At 46.0% G+C, this 20,654-nt stretch overlaps 1 protein-coding gene across 2 annotated transcripts in view; it reads left to right on the plus strand.

Annotated features, from left to right (window-relative positions):
* The window catches only part of Notch2 (notch receptor 2), a 134,685-nt gene that overhangs the window by 49,847 nt on the left and 64,184 nt on the right, over positions 1-20,654 (plus strand). For both annotated transcript variants that reach the window (XM_021195250.2, XM_029538070.1), the window contains exons 3-5: positions 7,396-7,655; positions 9,157-9,492; positions 18,266-18,388. In XM_021195250.2, coding sequence (XP_021050909.1) covers positions 7,396-7,655; positions 9,157-9,492; positions 18,266-18,388 — 719 coding nt within the window. The remainder of the gene's footprint in view (positions 1-7,395; positions 7,656-9,156; positions 9,493-18,265; positions 18,389-20,654) is intronic.

Here is a 20,654-nt window from a genome sequence, read left to right on the forward strand (position 1 = left end):
GTGTGTGTATGTGAGAGAGAGAGAGAGAGAATATGTGTGTGTGTAAGAGAATATGTGTGTGTGTGTGTGTGTGTGTGTGTGTGTGTGTAGGGTTGATTATATACTGGTCTTTGTTTCCTTTACATCAAACCAAGAAGGCCCTAGAAAGCATGTTTTACCACAAACAGCCCGTTTGGGGCTCCATTCTGCACACCAGCACTTCCCCTTCTTACTGAGTAAGGTATACCGTTTCTTTCTCTGTTTTTCTTTATTTCCCTTTCTTTTTTGGAAGTAGCAGTGGGGAATGAGTGGGAGTGGGAATATGGGAAAATGCATATGATAAAGCAAAGTCCATGTTCTCTAATTACTAGGAAGTTAACTGAGGTCTGTGCTTAAAACAAAACAAAACAACAAAAACCAAACAACAACAACAACAAAATAGTCAGCAGTGAGCACAACCCAGCTAGTTACTTTAGCATAGAGTCACAGAGTTAAGAGGCTCAAGGTCTAGTGAGATGTGGGGCTGAAGTTCTTGAAATGAGGGACATGTCAGGTTACCCAGTGGCCTGGGCTATTGCGTGCAGCAGGGGCATTTAGGCTGGAGTCTGAATGCTTTGGGCATCTAGATGTTTTCAGGCTGGCTTTGGGAAAGTTAAAAGGGAACTTTCACTGGTTACACTAGCTTTGCCTGTGAGCAATTACTTTTATCTACTTTAACAGGGGAGCAGGAACAGGGTAGGGGTGGGTGGTGGTGGCAGGAAACCTGGCTGGCATCATGGTCACAGGAAAGAACAGACTGATTTGGGGCCCTTCAAACTGTAGCCCTTTGTTACTGACCAGTGTTTAATTTGGTTTGTGGGTTCTGTTAGCCCCCACCCCCATTCACCTTAATGACCATCCCCGTCCTGAGCTCAGCAGAGGCTGGCTGCAGCGCAGTGGAGGGCTGAGAGGCCCAGGGCAAGAAGAAAGTGGGCTGAAAGCTGAGTTCTGTTTAAAGAATTTTCTGCTGGAAACTAGCCCAGAGGGAGTCAAGAGGAGCTTTAATGAGGAGCAGCTGCACTGCGATCAGCCCACAGGAGACATTTTCCCTCCATTCCACATTCTGCACAGTTTTTGAAAACTCACGATTTTGAAATTGCTGTTGTGTGAAGAACGCCCCTCCCTCTTGTGTGCGGTGGGGTTTTGCTTTGTTCTTGTTTTAACGACCAGATCCTCACCAAAAATAAAAATAAAACTCCTAAGAACAAAAACAAAAGGGTTGCAGTGGAGCCTGGGCACAATTTGCTCACCCTGCTGCTGAACATTTGGTGGGGAAAGTGGGGTGAGCAAACCCTGGGGTTTAGCTGGAAGAGAGGTTTGTTTCCTCCTCAGACTTCACCCATTTTGGAGCTGACAGAGCTTCTCACTGCTTTTGGCTTTTCTCTCGATGGGTGGCTATTCATGTGGGAAAATTTTCTGCCCTGTATTACTGGGGAGACAGCCTGAGCTGCAGCCATTTCAGATAGATTGTAGGTGGGAACTGCCATTCACGCGTCCCTGCCTCATGTCAAGAATCCAGGCCTGTGAGAGGCAGGGGCTGTTCTAGGGAGGGGGCTGTAAAGGAATCCTTTCGGATGGAATCCTTTCTACTGCATTTCTCTCTCTCCTGCCTTCACCCTATTCTACCATGTGCATGTGAAATGAACAGTAGATTCTTTTGTGTCATCAACAGTAGACTTTTAAGAACTAGGTAATGGATGTAGCCATGGGGACCAGGCAGCAAGCGCCTGTCTGTGGACCTGCCTGTTGTGCTCATCTCTAAGGACAGAATAAGACCTGTGGCTCTCTGGTTCTGGTGTCTTTTATTTAGCCTAATACTTTCAATGTTGTAGGATGTGACAGGAGTCCATCCCTTTTCACGGACAAGTAATATTTTATCGTGCGGATATAATAGCTTTTATTTCTCTACTCATCAAATGATGGGTGTTTGGGCTATTTCTACCTTTAGCTATTATGAGTCATGCTGGCATGGACATATGGACGAACTTTTTTTTTTTAATATGAAGAGTGCTAGTATGAACATAGCTTTCAGTTACTGTGGGGTGTGTGTGTTGCGGGGACGACAGAATTTTAGAGAAAGATGTATCATATAATGGAAAGACCAAAGACTGTTGAAGCAGCAAGCTAGTAGTTTTACTTAACAAGTACCTTGGCTGCATAGTATTCTCAGTGCTGTGAAGATCCCGGGAGGGCAGGCACTCATACCGAGTCTGTGTCACAAAAGAGGGGGCCAGTACTGTGCTTCGGAATCCATGGCGAACCAGCTCTGCAGTCCAGGCGGCTGGTTCTGGGGCACAGGCTCAGCAGCACCAAGTGAACACTTAGTAATGTAAGTGTAGTCAACGTAGTAAAGGCCTGCCATGGGTGGGTGTTGGTGCAAGCAGGGCCTGGGAATTGCCTCTTCAGAATATTTTAGAAATGCTTATGGCATTCGATAGAAATCACCTTACGGTGCCTTAAGGTTCTGCTATTCAGGGATGTGTGGAGGTGGGAAACAAGCCAGTAACAAGATCTGGCCTGAGGCTTTAAAGATGATCTGAACTGCTATCAAGAGGGAAACTGTGAACACGAGTGATAAGCGTTAACAGGAATTCGGTTAACAAGACTTGTCAGACACAGCAATTATATATAACTTCAAGGGATTAAATAAAAGTCGAATTATGACCCCTAGAAAATTGGAAGACCTGAAAGTTTCATGGAAAAATGATCTTTTCCTAAAATGTTTGTCTTTAAGTCATTGGCAGGACATAGTATGATAGGTAAATGGCTTAGAAAGCTAAACCAGTGCCCTAGAGTGGTGTCCTTTGGCGTCTGTCGTGTAAAATGACAAACATTGAATGCATAGTAGAGAGAAGAGCGGCCCAGACTTGAATTGGAAATGACCATGATGGAAGAGGAAAAGTAGACTAACTTTGCCAGGTCTGGCGAGAGATACGGTCACATTCCAGACGGTGCGGGAAGGGACTCGCAGAGCTTCCAGTGGGAATGGGGACTCCCTTACAGGGAGCAGAGAAGTGTCAGCTAAGCCTGACCAAGTCTGCACTCTCAGAAGGTGATCATGGAGCCTGCTGGGCTGCAGGCTGTGTTTTGAGAACTGAGGTGTGGATGGAGAGAAAGAGGACTGTCTGCCCGGAGTCCGGGAAGCCAGTTTGTACATGGTATGCCTTCATAGAAGGAAAGGGCAGAGGGACTTCGGTGAGAAGGTAGGTTAGAGGAGACCTGCATATGTTTTAAGCTAAACACAAAGACACAGAGGAATGGTAAGCCCAGGACATTTAGGAAATTGGATCTTCACCAATAAGTAAATCTAGTTTCATATAAAGGGAGGTGGTTCTGCCCATGGGCTCTAGAGGCCTCTCACTGCTGTGTATCATCCCAAGGACTCTGGAGAACCCTGACCCTGCACCGCGACTAAGGGCTCCGTGTCCTTGGCAGCTTGCAACTTTCCTCCGTCGTTTCTCCTTATGCCCTTAGGTGTGACAGTACAGGTCCCTTGCTGCTCCTTGGCTAAGCTAGGGTTGCTTTCATCCTTAGGACCTTGGTGCTTGGTGCTCCGTGTCCCTTTGCCTCTCACTTTCCCCTCATCAGCTGCCTCAGGTGTTCCTATTTAAAGTTGAATTGTCTCGATTCCACCAGAGTGTGGTGCTGGGTCCCTGGATCTGGAGTTACAGTAGTTAGGAGCCACTCTGTGGGGGCTAGGGCATGGCCCGGTCCATGACAGACATTGATCCATCCCCACACCCCTTCCTGATTTCTTTCCTTCTGCCTATTGTACCTTTTACCTCATTGGCTTTGCCTCTGCTAGACTTTACATCCATGAGCACAGAGGTTTTTCCAGCACAGTTGTTCCTCAAATCAGCTGGGCATTGGCTCCAGGAACCCCACAGAGCCTTTGGATAAAGTTACACAGCATTTTTTTTTTTAAGAATTATTTATTTAGTTTATGTATATAAGTATGTTGTACCTGCCTTTAGACATACCAGAAGAGGGCATCTGATCTCATTACAGATGGTTGTGAGTCACCATGTGGTTGCTGGGAATTGAACTCAGGACCTCTGAAAGAACAGTCAGTGTTCCTAACTGCTGAGCCATCTCTCCAGCCCGACATAGTTTTTTGTTTTGTTTTTTTTTTATTCAACCTGTGCATATACTCCCACATTAAACCATCTGCACATTACCCGTACTGCTTAATATAATGTTAGTGTTGTGTAAATAGCTGCCATGATATTTATTCAGGGAATGGCAAAGCAACTGAACATGGCTAGTACAGACGCCATCTTGCCCCCACCTGGCGGACACTTTTGACCTATGGTTGGTTGAGTCCTTGGATGCTGAACCTATGTGTATCCATGACTACTAGGAAAAAAACCGCCTGGCACACAGTCAGTATTTGCTAAGTGTTTGCTCTAACAGTTAATGAATGGGTTTAATATTTTTTGTACTAAACTAGTAGAGTATTCTTCATCATCATTAATGTCATGATTAATAAGCATATTGGATGCTATTAATAGGCTCCATGTCTTCTCTACTGAGGAATTGGCAAACCTCTGCAAAGTTCCAGGGACTAAATATTTTTGTGGGCCATGTGGTCTTGCTGCAAATACTCTACTCTGTTGTTGTGGCAGCCATGGCCATCTGCAAATGAGCAAGCCTGGCAGCTCTCCAACGTGACTATTTATGGGTGCGGAAATGGGAATTTATATATTTTCCAAGTGCCACAAAATATGATTTTTTAAGTTTTTCAAGCATCTACAAATGTAAAGACCACTCATGGTTTATAGGCCATACAGAAACAGGCCACACCAGACCCCCAAGGATTCCTTGCTTCTTTTCTACTGTGGCCAGCTTCCTAAACATGATCTGCTCAGTGGAAACTTATTTTCTGTACTTGGTAGGGAATGGCTATTTGGATTAAACCCTAGAAACAGAGAATTCAGAAATGCATCTCAGAGGTCCTAGCACTTTCCTGTTGATCGTTTCTGTGTTCCCGGGGTCCTTGTTCTCATTATATGTTCATGATGTTGACATTTAAATGAGTTTGCATTTTCTCAGCTGATGCCACATGGCAGCGCTGGGGGTGGCGCAACAGTTGAGGAGCAGAGCTGGACAGAGCCCACCCGGGTTTACAGGCACGCCATTATTCACACAGTGCATGGTTCCCACCCTGGAAGATCAACAGGCCTGATGCCCAGAGGCCTGTAGCTGTGAGTGGGAGGTGGGATACAGTTTCTTAGCATCTTCCACAACACATTTCTTGAATAAGCTGCAAGTGCTTTTAATAATCCCTTGCAGGATTAATTTTAGCCACACCACACTGGTCTGCTCAGTGCCTCTATTTAAGAAAAAGAAATCCAATGAAGCCTCACAGCCTGTTGTCAAAGCAACCTGTGATTTGGATAAGGCGTCATATTTTCCTCAGCATGCATGGGGAGAAAAATGGTTTTTGTTTGCTGAACATTTTAATGCTTATAATATTTTTTTCACATGCTTGAGTTTGCCTGGTTCTCACACAATCCCACAGTGTAAGTGGCCTTTTTAACTATTTAAGATGTCAGGGAGGAGAAGCAGTCAGCCCAAAGCCTAGACTCTTCTTCAAATTAACTTAGTTTTTATTCTATGTCTGTGTGTATCTATGTGTGGGTGTGTATGTGTGAGTGCAGGGAAGGAAGCCAGAGGCATCAGGTTCTCCTGGAGCTGGAGTCACAGGTGCTTGTGAATTGTCTGCTGTGCGGTGCTGGGTACCAAATTCCGGTCCTTTCAAGAACAGAATGCTCTTAACTACTGAGCCATCTCTCAGCCCAGACACCCGGACTCTTGACGAGACCTCTGCCCTTCTGAAGTGCACTCCCTGCCCACAGCCAGTCTGTCAGTTTCATCATTGTGAACTCTGCTCCCTGCCTATCTGGAGAGTGACTTACCGATGAAGAAGCTCAAGAGTCCTGTCTGCTCTTCCCATCACCCACTACCGTGCACAGTTCTGGGAAGGGGCTGGAGGCCTTCAGTGATGATGTCACACACTGTCCCTGTTTACCAGCTCCCTACCAGTCATTACAGCTACTGCGCAGTTCTTCTGAGCATGTTGTCTTAGTTCCCTGTTTCATGCCTTCCTCATTTTTTCAAAAACCTTCTGGCTAATGAGGTGTCTTTGGTGTGCTTGGTAAAAGCAGGAAGGAATTCAGTGCTTCTAGTCATCAGGGAAGGCATGACAGGAGCTGGGTCTGAGGGTGAAGGTTTGGTTTAAAGATGTTTTCTGTAGTAGTGGAGCAGGCTTCTATGTCATTCTCCTGTCCTCCAAAGAATAAAATCGACAGACCGATCACTTGGTGTCTGGGGTTCCGTCCAGACAGCACCCAGTATAGTTAGAAGCACAGTCTTGGTGTTCTTGGTACATAGTCGTTAGTGGGCCTGATTAAACAACTTCACATCCCTCCTGAGGCTGTTTAGAGAACATTTCTGTAAATGATATGTGTGGTTTGGGGTGTCTGTGTGTCTTATAAACTAGAGGAATGATTTCTCAATGATCTAATTGGAAAATGTGGGAAAAAGTTGTTTTGAAGCAGGATCTCATATAGTCCTGGCTGCCCTTGAACCTCCTAAATCCTGGGGTTGCAGGTGTGTGCCTTCATGCTCTGCTAGAGTATTATTCTTGAATTAGTTCCCTATTATACACAGCTGTTTATGTGGTACTTAAGGTTTTCTATGCATTCTTAATTATACCCAGTTTTTCATTTGCTTATTTATCAACATTTAAGATGTCTCTTTGAACCCTTCCTGAACTTCCCTTTCCTCCTTGGTGTCAGTCTTAGCTGCCTGAATGTAACCCAGTGAGCCAAGAGAGAGAGAGAGAGAGAGAGAGAGAGAGAGAGAGAGAGAGAGAGAGCTACCATGTCTTAGCACTCACTTGCGAAGGAGACCGTGATGGAAACTCTATGTTAGCTGGGAAGTCTGGAGGGCTCAGTGTACTTGTTATCATGAGAGCATCTTAGTCCTGTCCACTGCCTTGCCAGCATGAGAAAGTTATGGCCACAAAGGAGGCAGGGCTGCGCAGCACTGTATAAGGAGACCATCTCAGCCTGTGCTGGTGGACATATGTGGTGGGTATATTTTACCTCTGAGGAAGGGTCGTGCTGACAGGCAGTAGTAGACCCTGCTGGGTCACCCGTCTGGTATTTTGTTACCTGCCAGGACTCACGGGGACTTGGAAGTATAGTAAGTTCTCCGAGTACCACTTCTGCAGTCAGGGAGTTTGTGGTTGTACCTTACATGTCTTTGTTCACACTTGAATATTTTCTTGCATGTACAGCATCATTTTTTGATCTTTGGACTCACAAGAAATCAGATTGTTTTCATGGATTTTTTTTTTCCTTCTTAATACAGATGTCGGGAGGGCTTCTTGGGAGAATATTGCCAACATCGAGACCCCTGTGAGAAGAACCGCTGTCAGAATGGTGGTACTTGTGTGCCGCAGGGCATGCTGGGGAAAGCCACCTGCCGATGTGCCCCAGGCTTCACAGGAGAGGACTGCCAATACTCGACCTCTCACCCCTGCTTTGTGTCCCGCCCCTGTCAGAATGGGGGTACCTGTCACATGCTCAGCCGGGACACCTACGAGTGCACCTGCCAAGTCGGCTTCACAGGTAATGGGTTCGGCCAGAGCCTGTGCTTTCCCATCTCTGTAGTGAACTGTTCTGTGCACGTTTAGTCCTCAGTGTCTTACCCTGTGTTAGCTACTTCTCGCTGATGTGATGGAACACTTGGGCTCTGAGCACTGCAGCTCCAAGAAGAGTTTATTTTCTCTGTTAGTTCTAGAGGAAGGATACATAGTATCTAGAGAAGGCATGGGGTGGAGTGGAAGGTGGTGGTGGGGGCTGTACCCTGTCAGAAAGTTGGCTGGTCAGTTTTCAACCCCAGTAGGAAGCAGCTCAGCTCACAGCCTGCCCTCATCTTTGTGCTTCCTTCAGTAGGGCCTCCGTCTCCAAACAATTCTGTGACCTCCCCAGACATCACCTCCCCATCATCAAATATTGTTCAGATATTTGAGCCTGTGAGAGATATTTCTCATTCAAACTCCCACATCGGGGTCCCCCAACTCCAGTGTACATTTAGTGTTATAAGTTGGAATATGGGGAAAGGCTCAGGGACACTTAAAAAAAAAATCTGTTATTAGCTAAATGTTAGCTATTTTAAACAAGTAAAAGGTTAAAAATATGATTACTAGGACATCAAATATGTGAGATCCTTTATATAGTATAGAAAGAAAATAATTCAAGAATAACATTCTAAAACATCTTTTATATTGAGGCACTGAGAATCTTTTAATTTGTCAGATGAGCAGTCAGTGCACCCTCCACCTTTGGAGGGTTTAAAGGGGAAAAGGGGAGAAAGGAAAAAGGTCAGGGACCTTGAAGTACTTGCTTAGACACTGGCTTTTCTGGCTTCTTGAACTCTTCTTCTCTCTTCAACTTACTGACAAAAGGAGAATTGTTTGTCATTTTGGTCCCTGCTGGAGACACTAAACCAATGGTTCTATAAGTCTATAAACCAAAATGAACAGAGTGCTCAGAAAATTAGACTTCATCTGTTGTGTTTGAAGAAACATGGTCTTGTTTCTCTGAGAAATGCTCAACTCAGTAACCATCAGCAGATATGATTGAGAGCCTGCTGTGGGGACCCAGCCTTGTTGCTGTAGTGGCTGGCATGGTGGAAGGAGACAGCACTGGGTGGGCATTGAGGACAGTTTGAAGAGATGGTAGCTGTTGGGCAGAGTTGTCAACAGCAGGTAAACGAGAGGTGTTCCCAGCTGAGGAGCAGCTCTGCAGTGACCCGGAGCTAGGAGAGCGGTGGATCCCGACCCTGGGCCGAAGGACTAATGGAATCCTGCTGGCCTGGCTTCATGTAGCCATCACTCAGTCCCTCCGGGTGCCCTGTCCCCTGAGTCTTTTGAGTCTCACCTTAAGGCCTCAGGGAGCATCTGAAAAACACCATTTGTCTGAAGATCTTCAGGTGACACTGCCATGCACTGTAGAATCTAAAGTCTCCATGGAAGGTCTTGTTGTGCACTGGCTGGGAGACAGAGCTGCTGAGCGTGGGCCTGGCTCCCTTTGTGAGTGGTACTGAGTTCTGTTATCCTTCCTTTAGGGAAGCAGTGTCAGTGGACAGATGCCTGTCTATCTCATCCCTGCGAAAATGGAAGCACCTGTACGTCTGTGGCCAGTCAGTTTTCCTGCAAATGCCCTGCAGGCCTCACAGGGCAGAAGTGTGAAGCTGATATCAACGAGTGTGACATTCCAGGACGATGCCAACATGGTGGCACCTGCCTCAACCTTCCTGGTTCCTACAGATGCCAATGTCCCCAGGGCTTCACAGGCCAGCACTGTGACAGCCCTTATGTGCCCTGTGCACCCTCACCCTGCGTCAATGGAGGCACCTGCCGTCAGACTGGTGACTTCACTTTCGAATGCAACTGCCTGCCGGGTGAGGAGCTCTCTTGGCTTTGGGAGTGGGGACAAACCAACCTCAGGATGAAGGTGGAGGGTGTTCAAGGCTCAGAGCTTCCTTTAGGAAGCAAGCAGGGGAAGTGAGAGCTTGTGTGGGGTGGGTTGCTGGAGGGGTTTTTTGGGCTCATTGCAGTCCATAAGTAGAGCAGGGGGTAATTTAGCATGTCAGGAGTTTATGACGATGAGTGCTTAGGAAATTGTTTATTATCCCTTTTGGAGAAACAGCTCTAAGAAAGGGCCAGGAAGATCTGGAGTGGGGAAGACGGTGAAAACCACACTGTGTGTGTGTGTGTGTGTGTGTGTGTGTGTGTGTGTGTGTGTGTGTGTGTGAGTGATAAGCACTGTAAGCCAAAGTGACACCAAGATGGGAGGATCAGCTCTCTTTTTTTATGCTTCTGCACACCCCCCACCAAACCTCCACAAAATAGTTACCTCTCCTGGGTCTCCTCCTTGACTTGGGGGGAGGGTAGCCCTTCCCAGCTTGACATAGGGGTTGACCCTTTCACCTTGATATGGGAGTGGCCCTTCCCACCTTCAAGCTGTGGAGACTTTTGAAAGAAGCTCTTCTGTTAACCAAGGCATTTTCTGACAAGCTTTGGTTGACATCATGGGAGAAACTAATCACAACACAACACTTTGTCATTCTCTTGGCTGCTCAGTGCCCTAGGTACACACACAACCCAACTCTGCCACACAGAGGAGTTGTGTTGCGGGGCCCAGAGTCTGGTGATCCTTGGAGAAAAGCGCAAGCCTGACCAGCTCACTTCACTCCATATAAACATAATGAGGATGCTGAAAAGCAAGAATTTTGATTGGGAACAGAGCACGAGCAGCTGGAGCAGATGAATTACTAAGCAACAAAGATTCTGTTTTTATACAAATACCCTTAGCACAGAAACAAAAGAGAAGACTGTGTGTGGGGTGTGTGTGTAATGTGCGAAATAAGCAGGATTGCCTCAAAAAGAAGTTGTTTAGCCACTCTTCTAGTGGGAGTCCTAGACTTTGGTGTTGAGTCTAGGACTCACATATAATGGGTTTGTGTGTGTCATCTTTAGGGGCTTAAAGGTCATAGGTCAATCCTCAGTAGAAAACCAAGTGGCAATTGATTTGAAACTCTTTTGATTTCTTTATGTTATGTTTAAGAGTGTTTTGACTACATGTATGTCTGTACATTACATGTGTGCTTAGTAGCCAGGGAGGTCAGAAGAGGGCATTGTGGTCCCTGAAACTGGAGTTACAGGTAGTTGTGAGCCACCATGTGGGTGCTGGGAACCGAACCTGGATCCTCACCCAGACCAGCAAGTGCTCTTAATCACTAAGCCCTCTCTTTAGAGCACTGGTTCTCAACCTTCCTAATGCTGTGACCCTTTATTTAGTACATTTCCTCATGTTGTGGTGACCCCAACCATAGAATTATTTTGTTGCTACTTCATAACTGTAACTTTGCTACTGTTATGAACCATAATGTAAATATCCGATGTGCAGGGTATCTGATTAAGGGGTCTCAGCCCACAGGTTGACAACCACTGTTTTAGACTCAGTTTATTGATTTAATTTGGTAAAACTTTACTAACTTACTGCCGTGCCCAGAGACTGCTATGCCTGTGCTTCAGTAAGCAGCATGTCAGAACCCTAAGTCATGCCAGCCACTTAGCCAAGACATAAGGAGGTACACTTAATCACATTGCTTTAGTTTCTCTTTCAATCAAGAATAAAAAAAACATCATTCTAGATGCTAAATAAACATTTAGTAAGAATTGCAGTCACCTATATTATCATGTAGAAGGAGAAACTAAGATCTCTTTCTTTACACTTGGATTTGTTTGCATTTTGGGACTTAAAAACAGAAATTGAAATATAAAGAATTTCCTTTGTAGATATTTTAATATTGCAGACATTGTAATAATCTAATGTAATGGCTTATAATTGAAGTTAGTGTGATTTATGGCTGGCGGCCTTGCGCCATTTTCAGTTTCAAGAAAATTGCTTTCAATAGTTGCCTAGAACAGGAGGCTGTTTGGCAGCAAGATACTGACCGGAAGTTAGAGAGGTCAATAAAGGAAGTCTTTAGCTGGGGAGTGATTATTCACCCGCATCGTTCTGCATTGTTATCCGCTAGGCACGATAAAGCACCTCAGGGAATTCTGAGAGAGGCCAGGAAAGGCTTGTCAAATGAGAATGGCTGCTCCTCCTTGAGAAAGGAAATAACCAGGGATTCCGCAGCCAGTGGACTGCCAGGGCTGGAGTGGCAGAGTAAGGAGGCTTGGCTGTATTCCATGCTGTGCTTGGTGTGTGTGTGTGTGTGTGTGTGTGTGTGTGTGTGTATTCATGTGTATGCACATGCATGCATGTGTGTGCACACATCGCTAATACTTTGGAGATAGTTATTATTTTTTGAGTTTTTTCATGGGAAGTGTCTTGAGTCTGGCATGTTAAGTCACTTACTGAGAGTTGCACAGCTGATCCTACCTATAGAAGCAGACCCCTGGAACCCAAGCAGGTCATTTCCAAAGCCAGCACATGGTGTACCTGGTGGCCGTCACACTACTCATCTGCTTCTGAGGCCACTTTGGCATGTCTGACATCTGATTAAATGTTTTGAGCAGTTTGGATTAAAATTAAAAGTAGTTTACTTATGAGGAAAAGAAGACACTTCCATTATAAGCAATTAGTGTTTGTTTTGCATTAGCGCAGGTGTACTGCACACAGCACAGAGGGCTGTGTACCGCACAGAGGGCTGTGTACAGCACAGAGGGCTGTGTACAGCACAGAGGGCTGTGTACAGCGCAGAGGGCTGTGTACAGCGCAGAGGGCTGTGTACAGCGCAGAGGGCTGTGTACAGCGCAGAGGGCTCACCCGACTCGTGCTTGTCTTTTGGGATCTCATGATCTGAGACAGATGACTGCTTCTGTATGTATAGAAGGAGTGGGTGGTGCACAGCACTGTGAGCAAGTAGGCTTTTCCAGAGTGTGGAAGGCTCATGCCCTCTTCCATCCCAGGAGAGGCCTGGGCAGTGCTCTCTCAGGTCTCCTAGACTTTCTTTTCATAGTTCTTTCTTACTGTAGTTCCCCTCTCACTCCCCATTCCTTGCTCCTGCTCTGGACAGGGGACTGAGATGCTGCTAGAATAGGAATCTCCTTGTGTTGGCACCCCCAGCCTAATAGAATTGTCATTTCCGTTGTCACAGTGGGGAAACTGAGTCAGCAGGACACAAGGTCTCCTGCATCCCCTCCATTGCTGTTTCCTGCTACAGTGCAGGTCTTTGCATTTCTAATCGTACTCTGACCACTCTATTTAAAATTATAGCCATCCCCTCCAGCCCTGTAATTACGGGCCCTGGCCTCAGTCTTTGTTTTCTTTTTCGGTGACACTTAGAGTCCTACTGTATGATTTGTACCCTGTCATTTCCTCCAGTATACCTGTTGGTTATTGCCAGTTGTCCCCCAGCTTGACTGAAGGTCAAGACCCTTGTTTTTGTTTATTGATCACTGTCCCAAACACCTGAAAACAGGGCCCATATGGAACAGGCCCACGGACGCTTGCCAGGATGATGGGTGTAACTGATGTCATTTCCTGTCTGGAATCCTGCATCTCAGGTTTGGCTGCTTTTGTCCAGGGCACTCTAATGCTGGATAAAAGTGATTTTGAGTGTTTTAAGTTCTGAAAGTTGGGGAGTAGCACATAAGTGAGTGATTCAAAGAGCACTGTAGTCACTGTGACCCAGGAGGAAGGAATTCATACCACAAAAGTCATTCAGTTTGTGCAACATTGAGAGAAATGTTCACAGTTGGAGCGGAGAATCCTGGAAGGTCCTGGCTCTTTTTTCTCTGCTCTCTCTATGGTGACTTCTCAGAGTGCCCTCTGATCTGTCCATTGCTGTCAGTGAAAGCTTGTCCTTGTAAAGGTGCAAGGGCCTGTATGCTGTGCAGGCTGAGCATGTGACATCTGACAGGAAAGGCCTCGCACTTGTGTGTCTCCTGAGCTCTGCTGTTGCAGAGCAGAAGTACAGCCAGCAGTGGTTCTCCCTCCCATTTTCACGCTCAAGACGTGTGCTCTTCTCTTGCACGTTCTGATCATATCCTACAGCTTCACCTCTGTGAGATTTCTTTGCAGGAAAAAAGCCACTGACTTCTGTCAGTCTGGCCTCCCAGCTGCTCTCCACCCTCATTGAAAGGACCTGAAGACAGGACGACACCAGCTCTCCTGAGAGCTGCTCTCTGCATGGGAGGACATGTCCCTCACTGAATGTTGCTCAGCAGGGTGGCCCACAGTTTCCTAAAGGCATAGTCTTAAAATGGCCCTTCTGAGTTTAATTTTCTCCCTTTGGCCTTTTAAGGACTGGAGTTGGCTTTCAGCAGTGGACTTCGCGAGAGCCCTTCAGTGACTGACACATGCACCCACTCGTACATCTGAACTGTGTGTTACTCCTCCTACAGACTTGAGATGTTTTAAAGAAATGATGGCTGTAACTTACCATCCCACCTTCACTTTTGGATGGACAGCTTCTTTCAAGAATTTGCTAGCCCTTTTCAGAAAGCATTCTAGATCTTTAGTTATTTTAATGTGATTATTTGTCTTTGCATCTCTGTTTTTAAAGCATCAATCATGCCTTATTGGGGAGGAATGGATGTGACTCGAGTTTGCTCAGATCTCAGGAGGAATGGATGTGACTCGAGTTTGCTCAGATCTCAGGACTTTTACCCTAAGATCTGTTTTTCAAGTTGTTGAAGGGAAGCTCTGGGGTCTCATAAAACAGACTGGTGAATACTGGGTGGCTCTGGTTCCCTCCTGGATGCTGCCCACTAGCCTTGCAATTCTGGGCTAGTGAGCCCAGCCCAGTTCCCTCCAGCTTCCGCATTTATAATATAAGAGGCTTAAAGGAGATGATCTCCAGCGGATGCTCTAATCCCCTTGCTGCAAAATAGTATGAGCTCATGCGTTTAAGAACCTTCCCCTAGACTAACAGGTTTATTGAGATATAATTTACACACCATCCAGTTTCCTCATATAGATGTACAGTTCTGTAGCTCCTACTTACCAGACTTACAGATTTGTGTCATCATCTCCACAGTCAATTCTGTAATGTTCTCACGCTGCACAAGAACTGCATACTGGCTGTTTATGTGCTGCCCGCCCGCTCTTCCTGACTCCCTCTAGTACTTGGTGACTGCTGATGGACCTCATGACTCTCTTTACCTACTGTGGGCATTGTACATAGATGGAAACACACACTGTGTGGGCAGTCTGCCTCTGTTCACTCAGTGTGACCTGGGTGCTCTACGACATGGCAGAATACACTGCTCCACCTTTCCTTTTGCTGCCTGATAGTCTGTCGCACAATCTTGTCGCCGTGTGTTTCTCAGGGGGTGACATTTTGACTCCGAGTTCTGTTCTTTACCTGGGAGTGGAGTCGCTGAGTCATATGGTAACGCTAACTTCCCGGCGTGGCCAGATTCACAAGGTAGTCACAGTGCACTATGCTTCGACCAGTAGCGAAATAGTAGTCCAGTTCCCACCTCCGCCGCAGCGTTGCTGCCGTCTGTCCTTTTGACTCTAACAGTCCAGGGGGATGTGATGTTAGCCATCTCTTTGCTTTGATTTGTGCTTCTCTGATGGCTTGCAGCGACAGGACCTGGTCCGTGTGCTTATTGTTTATGTGCTTGTTTGGGGAGTGTCCACTGTGAGCCTTTATCATTTAGTGATTGAGTTATTTGTATTTTTTGTTAAGCTGTGTAAGTTCTAAAAAATACACCCTAGATCCAAGTCTTACTGAGTGTGTGACTCACAGGCACTCTCTCCCATCCTGTGGGTGTCCTCTGCCCCCTTGCTATTTAGATGTTCTGAGGAGATTTTTTTTTTCTGCCTGCGCTTTTGGCCATATTTAAGCGAGCTTTGCTTAGCTCAAGTTAGAAAAGATCCACTCCTATTCTAACACCTTTATCTAGGGCCAGTGGTTTTTAACCCTCCTAATGCTGTGACCCTTTAATACAGTTCCTCATGTTGTGCTGACCCCCAACCATACAATTATTTATTTGCTACCTCATAACTAATTTTGCTACTGTCATGAATCTTACTATAAATATCTGATATGCAGGATTTCTGATATGTGACCTTCCCAGGGGTCCTGACCCACAGGTTGAGGACCTCTGATCTAGGCCTCTTACATGTCTTTCAATGAATTTTTATGTGTATGTGAGTCCACGGTCACCCTGGCGCTCAAAGTGTTGTTTATGTCGAACTCATTTATGTTTGGAGCCAGGTCCTCGGCATCCTTCTAGCAGCAGTGGAGGTGGAGATGCTGTGCCGGGTTCTCCTTAGTGACCGTGGGTCTGACCTTGGAGCTTGTGTTTTAACAAAGCAAAGTCACATTCTTTCTCCATTTCCTTTCACCTGCTTACGAATTGATGAGACAGAACTATCTTGAAAATAATCAGCTATGAAAACATTGTCTTTCTTGCCTCTTATGGTTTTGATGAAATGTTGCTGTTTCTTAATTTGTACATGATTGGTAAATTCCATGAGTTGTAACACTAGCTAGTACAATGTCAAGGTCCCAGTTTCCATTCTTTTTGGCTGAGCTACAAGGGCACTGCCACTAGCCTGCTACCTTAGTCTTCACTATTTAGCCTTAGTCATGAGAGACGAAGTTAGGGAGGTGATATTTTTCTTAGGGTTTCTGTTGCTATGATAACACACACCATCACCAAAAGTAAATTGGGGAGGAAAGGGTTTCTTTGGTTTATACTTCCACATCATTGTCTGTCATCAAAGAAAGTCAGGGCTGGGACCGGAGGACAGACCTGGAGCAGAGGCGGCAGAGGGAAGCTGCTCACTGGCTGCACGGTAGAGGTGTAGTTGGAAGCCTCCCTTTACTACACTTAGAGGTGCACTTCAGCAGTTCTACACCTTCTTGTGCACGGGTCCATTTGTAAGACTTTCATGTAGTAGACAGAAATAGAAGTAGTTTGATAATTTTAAAAAATGTAAGTGTATGTTTCCACAGCTTTTAATTATTTCTATCTTCTATAAGGTGATTTCTGGTTTTGTCTACTTGATTTAAACTCATCTATATGACTGTCGCATCATCAGTCACTGTGCCATGGTTTAGCACAGCAAATCTGATGTAGAGTCCATAGTAGCTTGTAGTAGGAAAGAAGAGAGCAAGGTGTGATTGAAGTCTGTACCCCACAAATAGGGCATCTGTCTATCACTCTGTGGCACCCCCAGTATCTAGTGTAAAACACAGTGAATGCTTTGAATGAGGAAAGCTGTAAGATATTTTAGGGAATGCAAATGTTTGGTCACACCGTGCTTCACATACGTGCTCACTGGCCACTCTTCTTAGGGCTGACAAGGCTTCTCGTCTTTAGTTCAGAGGTTTGGTCACACAAGAAAGGAAAGAAACTTAGTGACAGTGACAGAGAACCACCCCACAGGCAGTTTGGTGAGCCTAGTATTCTAGAGTTGCAGGTGTGTGGAAGACAAGCAGTGTAGCCTTCACATGGACAGAGGAGCAGGAAGTTTGGAACACTGGCAGTTTTAGTCACTCCCAGTGCCACCTCTCCCAAAGCCTGTGTTACTGTGGAGGACTATTCCCGATGTGGCACTTACCAGTCCAGAAAGGCAGGCTGGGCAGGTTGTGTTCAGACTCCTTACCAACTGACCGACGCTGACTCAGAGTTTGTAATGCTCTGCATTGAACAGCTTCAGGTGGGGACGCTGTGACTCAGCTCTGCTCTTCCTACCTCAAACTCAGTGTCTCCCCTGTGTCCTCCCACCCAACTCACCCACGTAGTTCTGGAATCCTCTGACCTGTAGTCCAAGAAAAAAGAGAGAGACTTAAATCTTGTTGTTACAACACTGTTTTCTCCTCCAATTTATTTGTTCGTTAAAGCATTTTTCTTGGGTTAGGTAAAATTTAAGTCCTTGAAGTATTTTCATTCCTTCTTAAAATCAGCATGTGAAAGCGTGGGTTCCTTTTTCTACTTCATTTGGTTGATCTTCTCCCCTATGTGCCCCTTACCCGCCTCCCCTACATGTCCCTGACTGGCCTTCCATGCTTGCCCCCAACCTGCCATTTCTTCTCACTTGCATGCTTTTTAGCTCCAGTGCTCCTCCTTCAGCTCCAGTGCTCCTCCTTCAGCTCTAGTGCTCCTCCTTCAGCTCCAGTGCTCTTCCTTCAGCTTCAGTGCTCTTCCTTTAGCTCTAGTGCTCCTCTTTCCCCTTCACAGAAATGTCCAGTTTCCTTCTCTTTCTCCCTCCTCCTTCCCTCTAATTCCCAGCTTCCTCCCTCTCTTCCCTCCAATCTCTGTCCTTTTTTTGTGGGACTGGGGCCTGTGTCCTCTAGACAACCACTCTACCACCAACCTCTATGTGCAGCCCCAAAGGCTTAATTAATCATTGATTGATTGAGTTGTTCTTTTTAGGAATCTAGACAGGAGCTTCGGAAAATCCAATACCCTGGTATTTGGAACCAGTTAATAGGTGTCCAAGTATACATTTGTCTTCTCTGATTTTATTTCACAGAAATGAATGTGAGGTAACTATGAATGCAAGAGGCGTACTGAATGACTTTCATTGTCTAGTTGTGCTTAAGGCCAGAGAGGAGAGGACTGGATATTTCTTGTGCAGCAGTTGCGGGGATATGTACTGAAATCACAAAGCAGGTCTATCCTGTGACCATGTCCTGCTAGGGAGAGCAGAATACTGTGCTGTGAGATTCTCATTGTCTTTTGTTCTTCTTTGACCAGGTTTTGAAGGGAGCACCTGTGAGCGGAATATCGACGACTGCCCCAACCACAAGTGTCAGAATGGAGGAGTTTGTGTGGATGGTGTCAATACTTACAACTGCCGCTGCCCCCCTCAGTGGACTGGTAGGTTCAGGGTAGAGTACGGCACATGGCAGACAAAACTCTTAGCAAAGTGGGTATTGTGTTCATGTTACCATAGGATGCTTAGCTGTCAGAGTGTGGAGCCTGGCTTCCATTCCCAGGCCTTGAGTGGGACTCTCCCATGATTCTGTGCCCACTCTGATGTGCGTTCGCAGGCACCACTGGGCAAGAAGAGCTCTGAGCTCAGAGCTGGGACAAGCACTGTTCTGGGTTGGAGAGCAGAGCTTAGAATCTGTCAGTCTGTGGTCTGGACACAGAACATGCTCTGTAGGTATTTGAGAGGGAAAAAAAATTGTACTTTAATGCACAACAAACTGTGCATACCTTAAGAACCCAGAGCTTATGGTTTATCTTGGACAGACATCTGTCCTATCTCATTGCCAGGGGCAATGGGCGGGGACTCTTGGTGACATCATTTCTACTATGTCTTCCTCCTTTTTTGTATCTTTTTTGCACAGTGAGTTAAAGTAAGTTTTTTCCCTACCACTGACATGAGTAGATCAGTTGTGCTTAAATCCTTAGCTTTTTTGAAGTTTCTTGTGTTTCTTAGGTTTGTAACCCATTTTTTGAAATGTGAATGATCTTATGCAGACATTTGGCTTTAGCTTCTGCTCATGTTGACCAGTTTATGACTGATATAGAGATAAGTAGAAACTGGTTAAGAAATGAAGAGCTGAATAAATAGTCTTTAAATTAATTATGCCCAGCATGGTGGTGCAGACTTTTAACCCCAGCACTTGGGAGGCAGAGGTAGGTAGGTGTTTGTGAGTTTGAGCCAACTGGTCTCATATAGCATGTTCCAGGGCATCCAGAACTGCGCAGTGAGACTCTGTCCTGCCCCAGCCATCAAGTTTCTATTTGTGTACGTGTGTGTGTGTGTGTGTGTGTGTGTGTGTGTGTATGTGTGCGCACGCCTTCGTGTGAGCACACATATGTATGTGTATGCATGTATGTATGTATGTATATATGTTTGTTTGTGTATGTATGTGGGGGTGCATATGCCATAGCATCATCTGGAGGTCGGAGGACACATCCTGGTTGTATCTTTATACTCTTTATACTCTCTTTTCACCATGTGGCTCCTGGGGATTGAACTCTGGACACTAGGCTGTGCAACAGGAACCTTTCTTCTCTGCACTGTCTCAATGGTCTACACTGACCATGTTTTGAAAAAAGTTGATCGACTTAATGTGGAAGAGGGAGGAGTGAGTTAATGTGACCAGAGAAACCTGAACTATCTCCTTCAGGAAGCAGCCAGGGCTCTGGGTCTCTGAAATATATAATTATTTAGAGTGCCTCAGTACTATAGACTATGGATAGAAAAGTCTAAAGAGGATTTAAAACTTAGTGGAGTGATTGTTTTCTGGAAGAGCCCGTAATTCTACTTCTAATCCCCAGTTCTTCCGAGCGCTTTCCCACAGATCTAGAGTTGGACTTCTGTGGTTTCTTCATGACGCCCTGGTCCCAGGACATCATTCCTAACACTGCCTGACAGGTTTTCTTCTCTCTAGCTTTTACCATTCCTGTGGCACAGTTTTCAGAAATCGTTTTCTCTTCCAACTTAGAAACTTAGAAAGTTAATTACGTGAGAAACAGTCACTGCTAATATTGGACCTTGTCCTTCTGAAGATGTAGTATACAGGGTTGGGATAAATGCTTGCCGGCTGTGGCTCTGTTCTAACCTCTGCTTGTTCTATGGAGTGTGATCCGTGGACATTATGCTTCTGTCACCAGGGCTCGGTAACTGGCGCTGTAACTTCATAACTGACTCTTCTGATGCTGCGTCACGTGCCTGCTCTAACCTTGGTTAACCTGGAAGTGCCACGTTAGGGAAGAGGTCTCTGAGAACCAGTGTTAACCTTGGTGTACAGGCAGTGCTTTCCTGCGATGGCGGTCTTCTCTTTGGAGTGCCATTCTCCTGGTTCCTTGTGTCTGTAGAAGGGGCAGCGGAGGTCATGGAGAAGTTTCCTCAGGCAGGGTTTATTTCTGCTGATCACTGTCATGCTATGAGCCTCAGCCTCTGGCTTGCCTCCTCCTTCACTCAGACCAGTTCTTTGATTCCCAATGACAAGGCTGTGTCTGTTCGGTTTCCAGTCTTCTCCGCATGCGTGTGTCAGCTCTTCTCACCCTAGCGATTCTGCCCAACAGTCCTGTCTGCACAAGCGTGCTTCCACATCCGGTCCTCAGCCAGCTTCCCCTTTCTCAGGTCTCCCCTCTGTTCCTCTCCCTGCCTGACTCAGGTGCTCCC

The sequence above is a fragment of the Mus pahari genome, chromosome 4, assembly GCF_900095145.1.
Source record: "Mus pahari chromosome 4, PAHARI_EIJ_v1.1, whole genome shotgun sequence".
Classification (NCBI taxonomy): domain Eukaryota; kingdom Metazoa; phylum Chordata; class Mammalia; order Rodentia; family Muridae; genus Mus; species Mus pahari.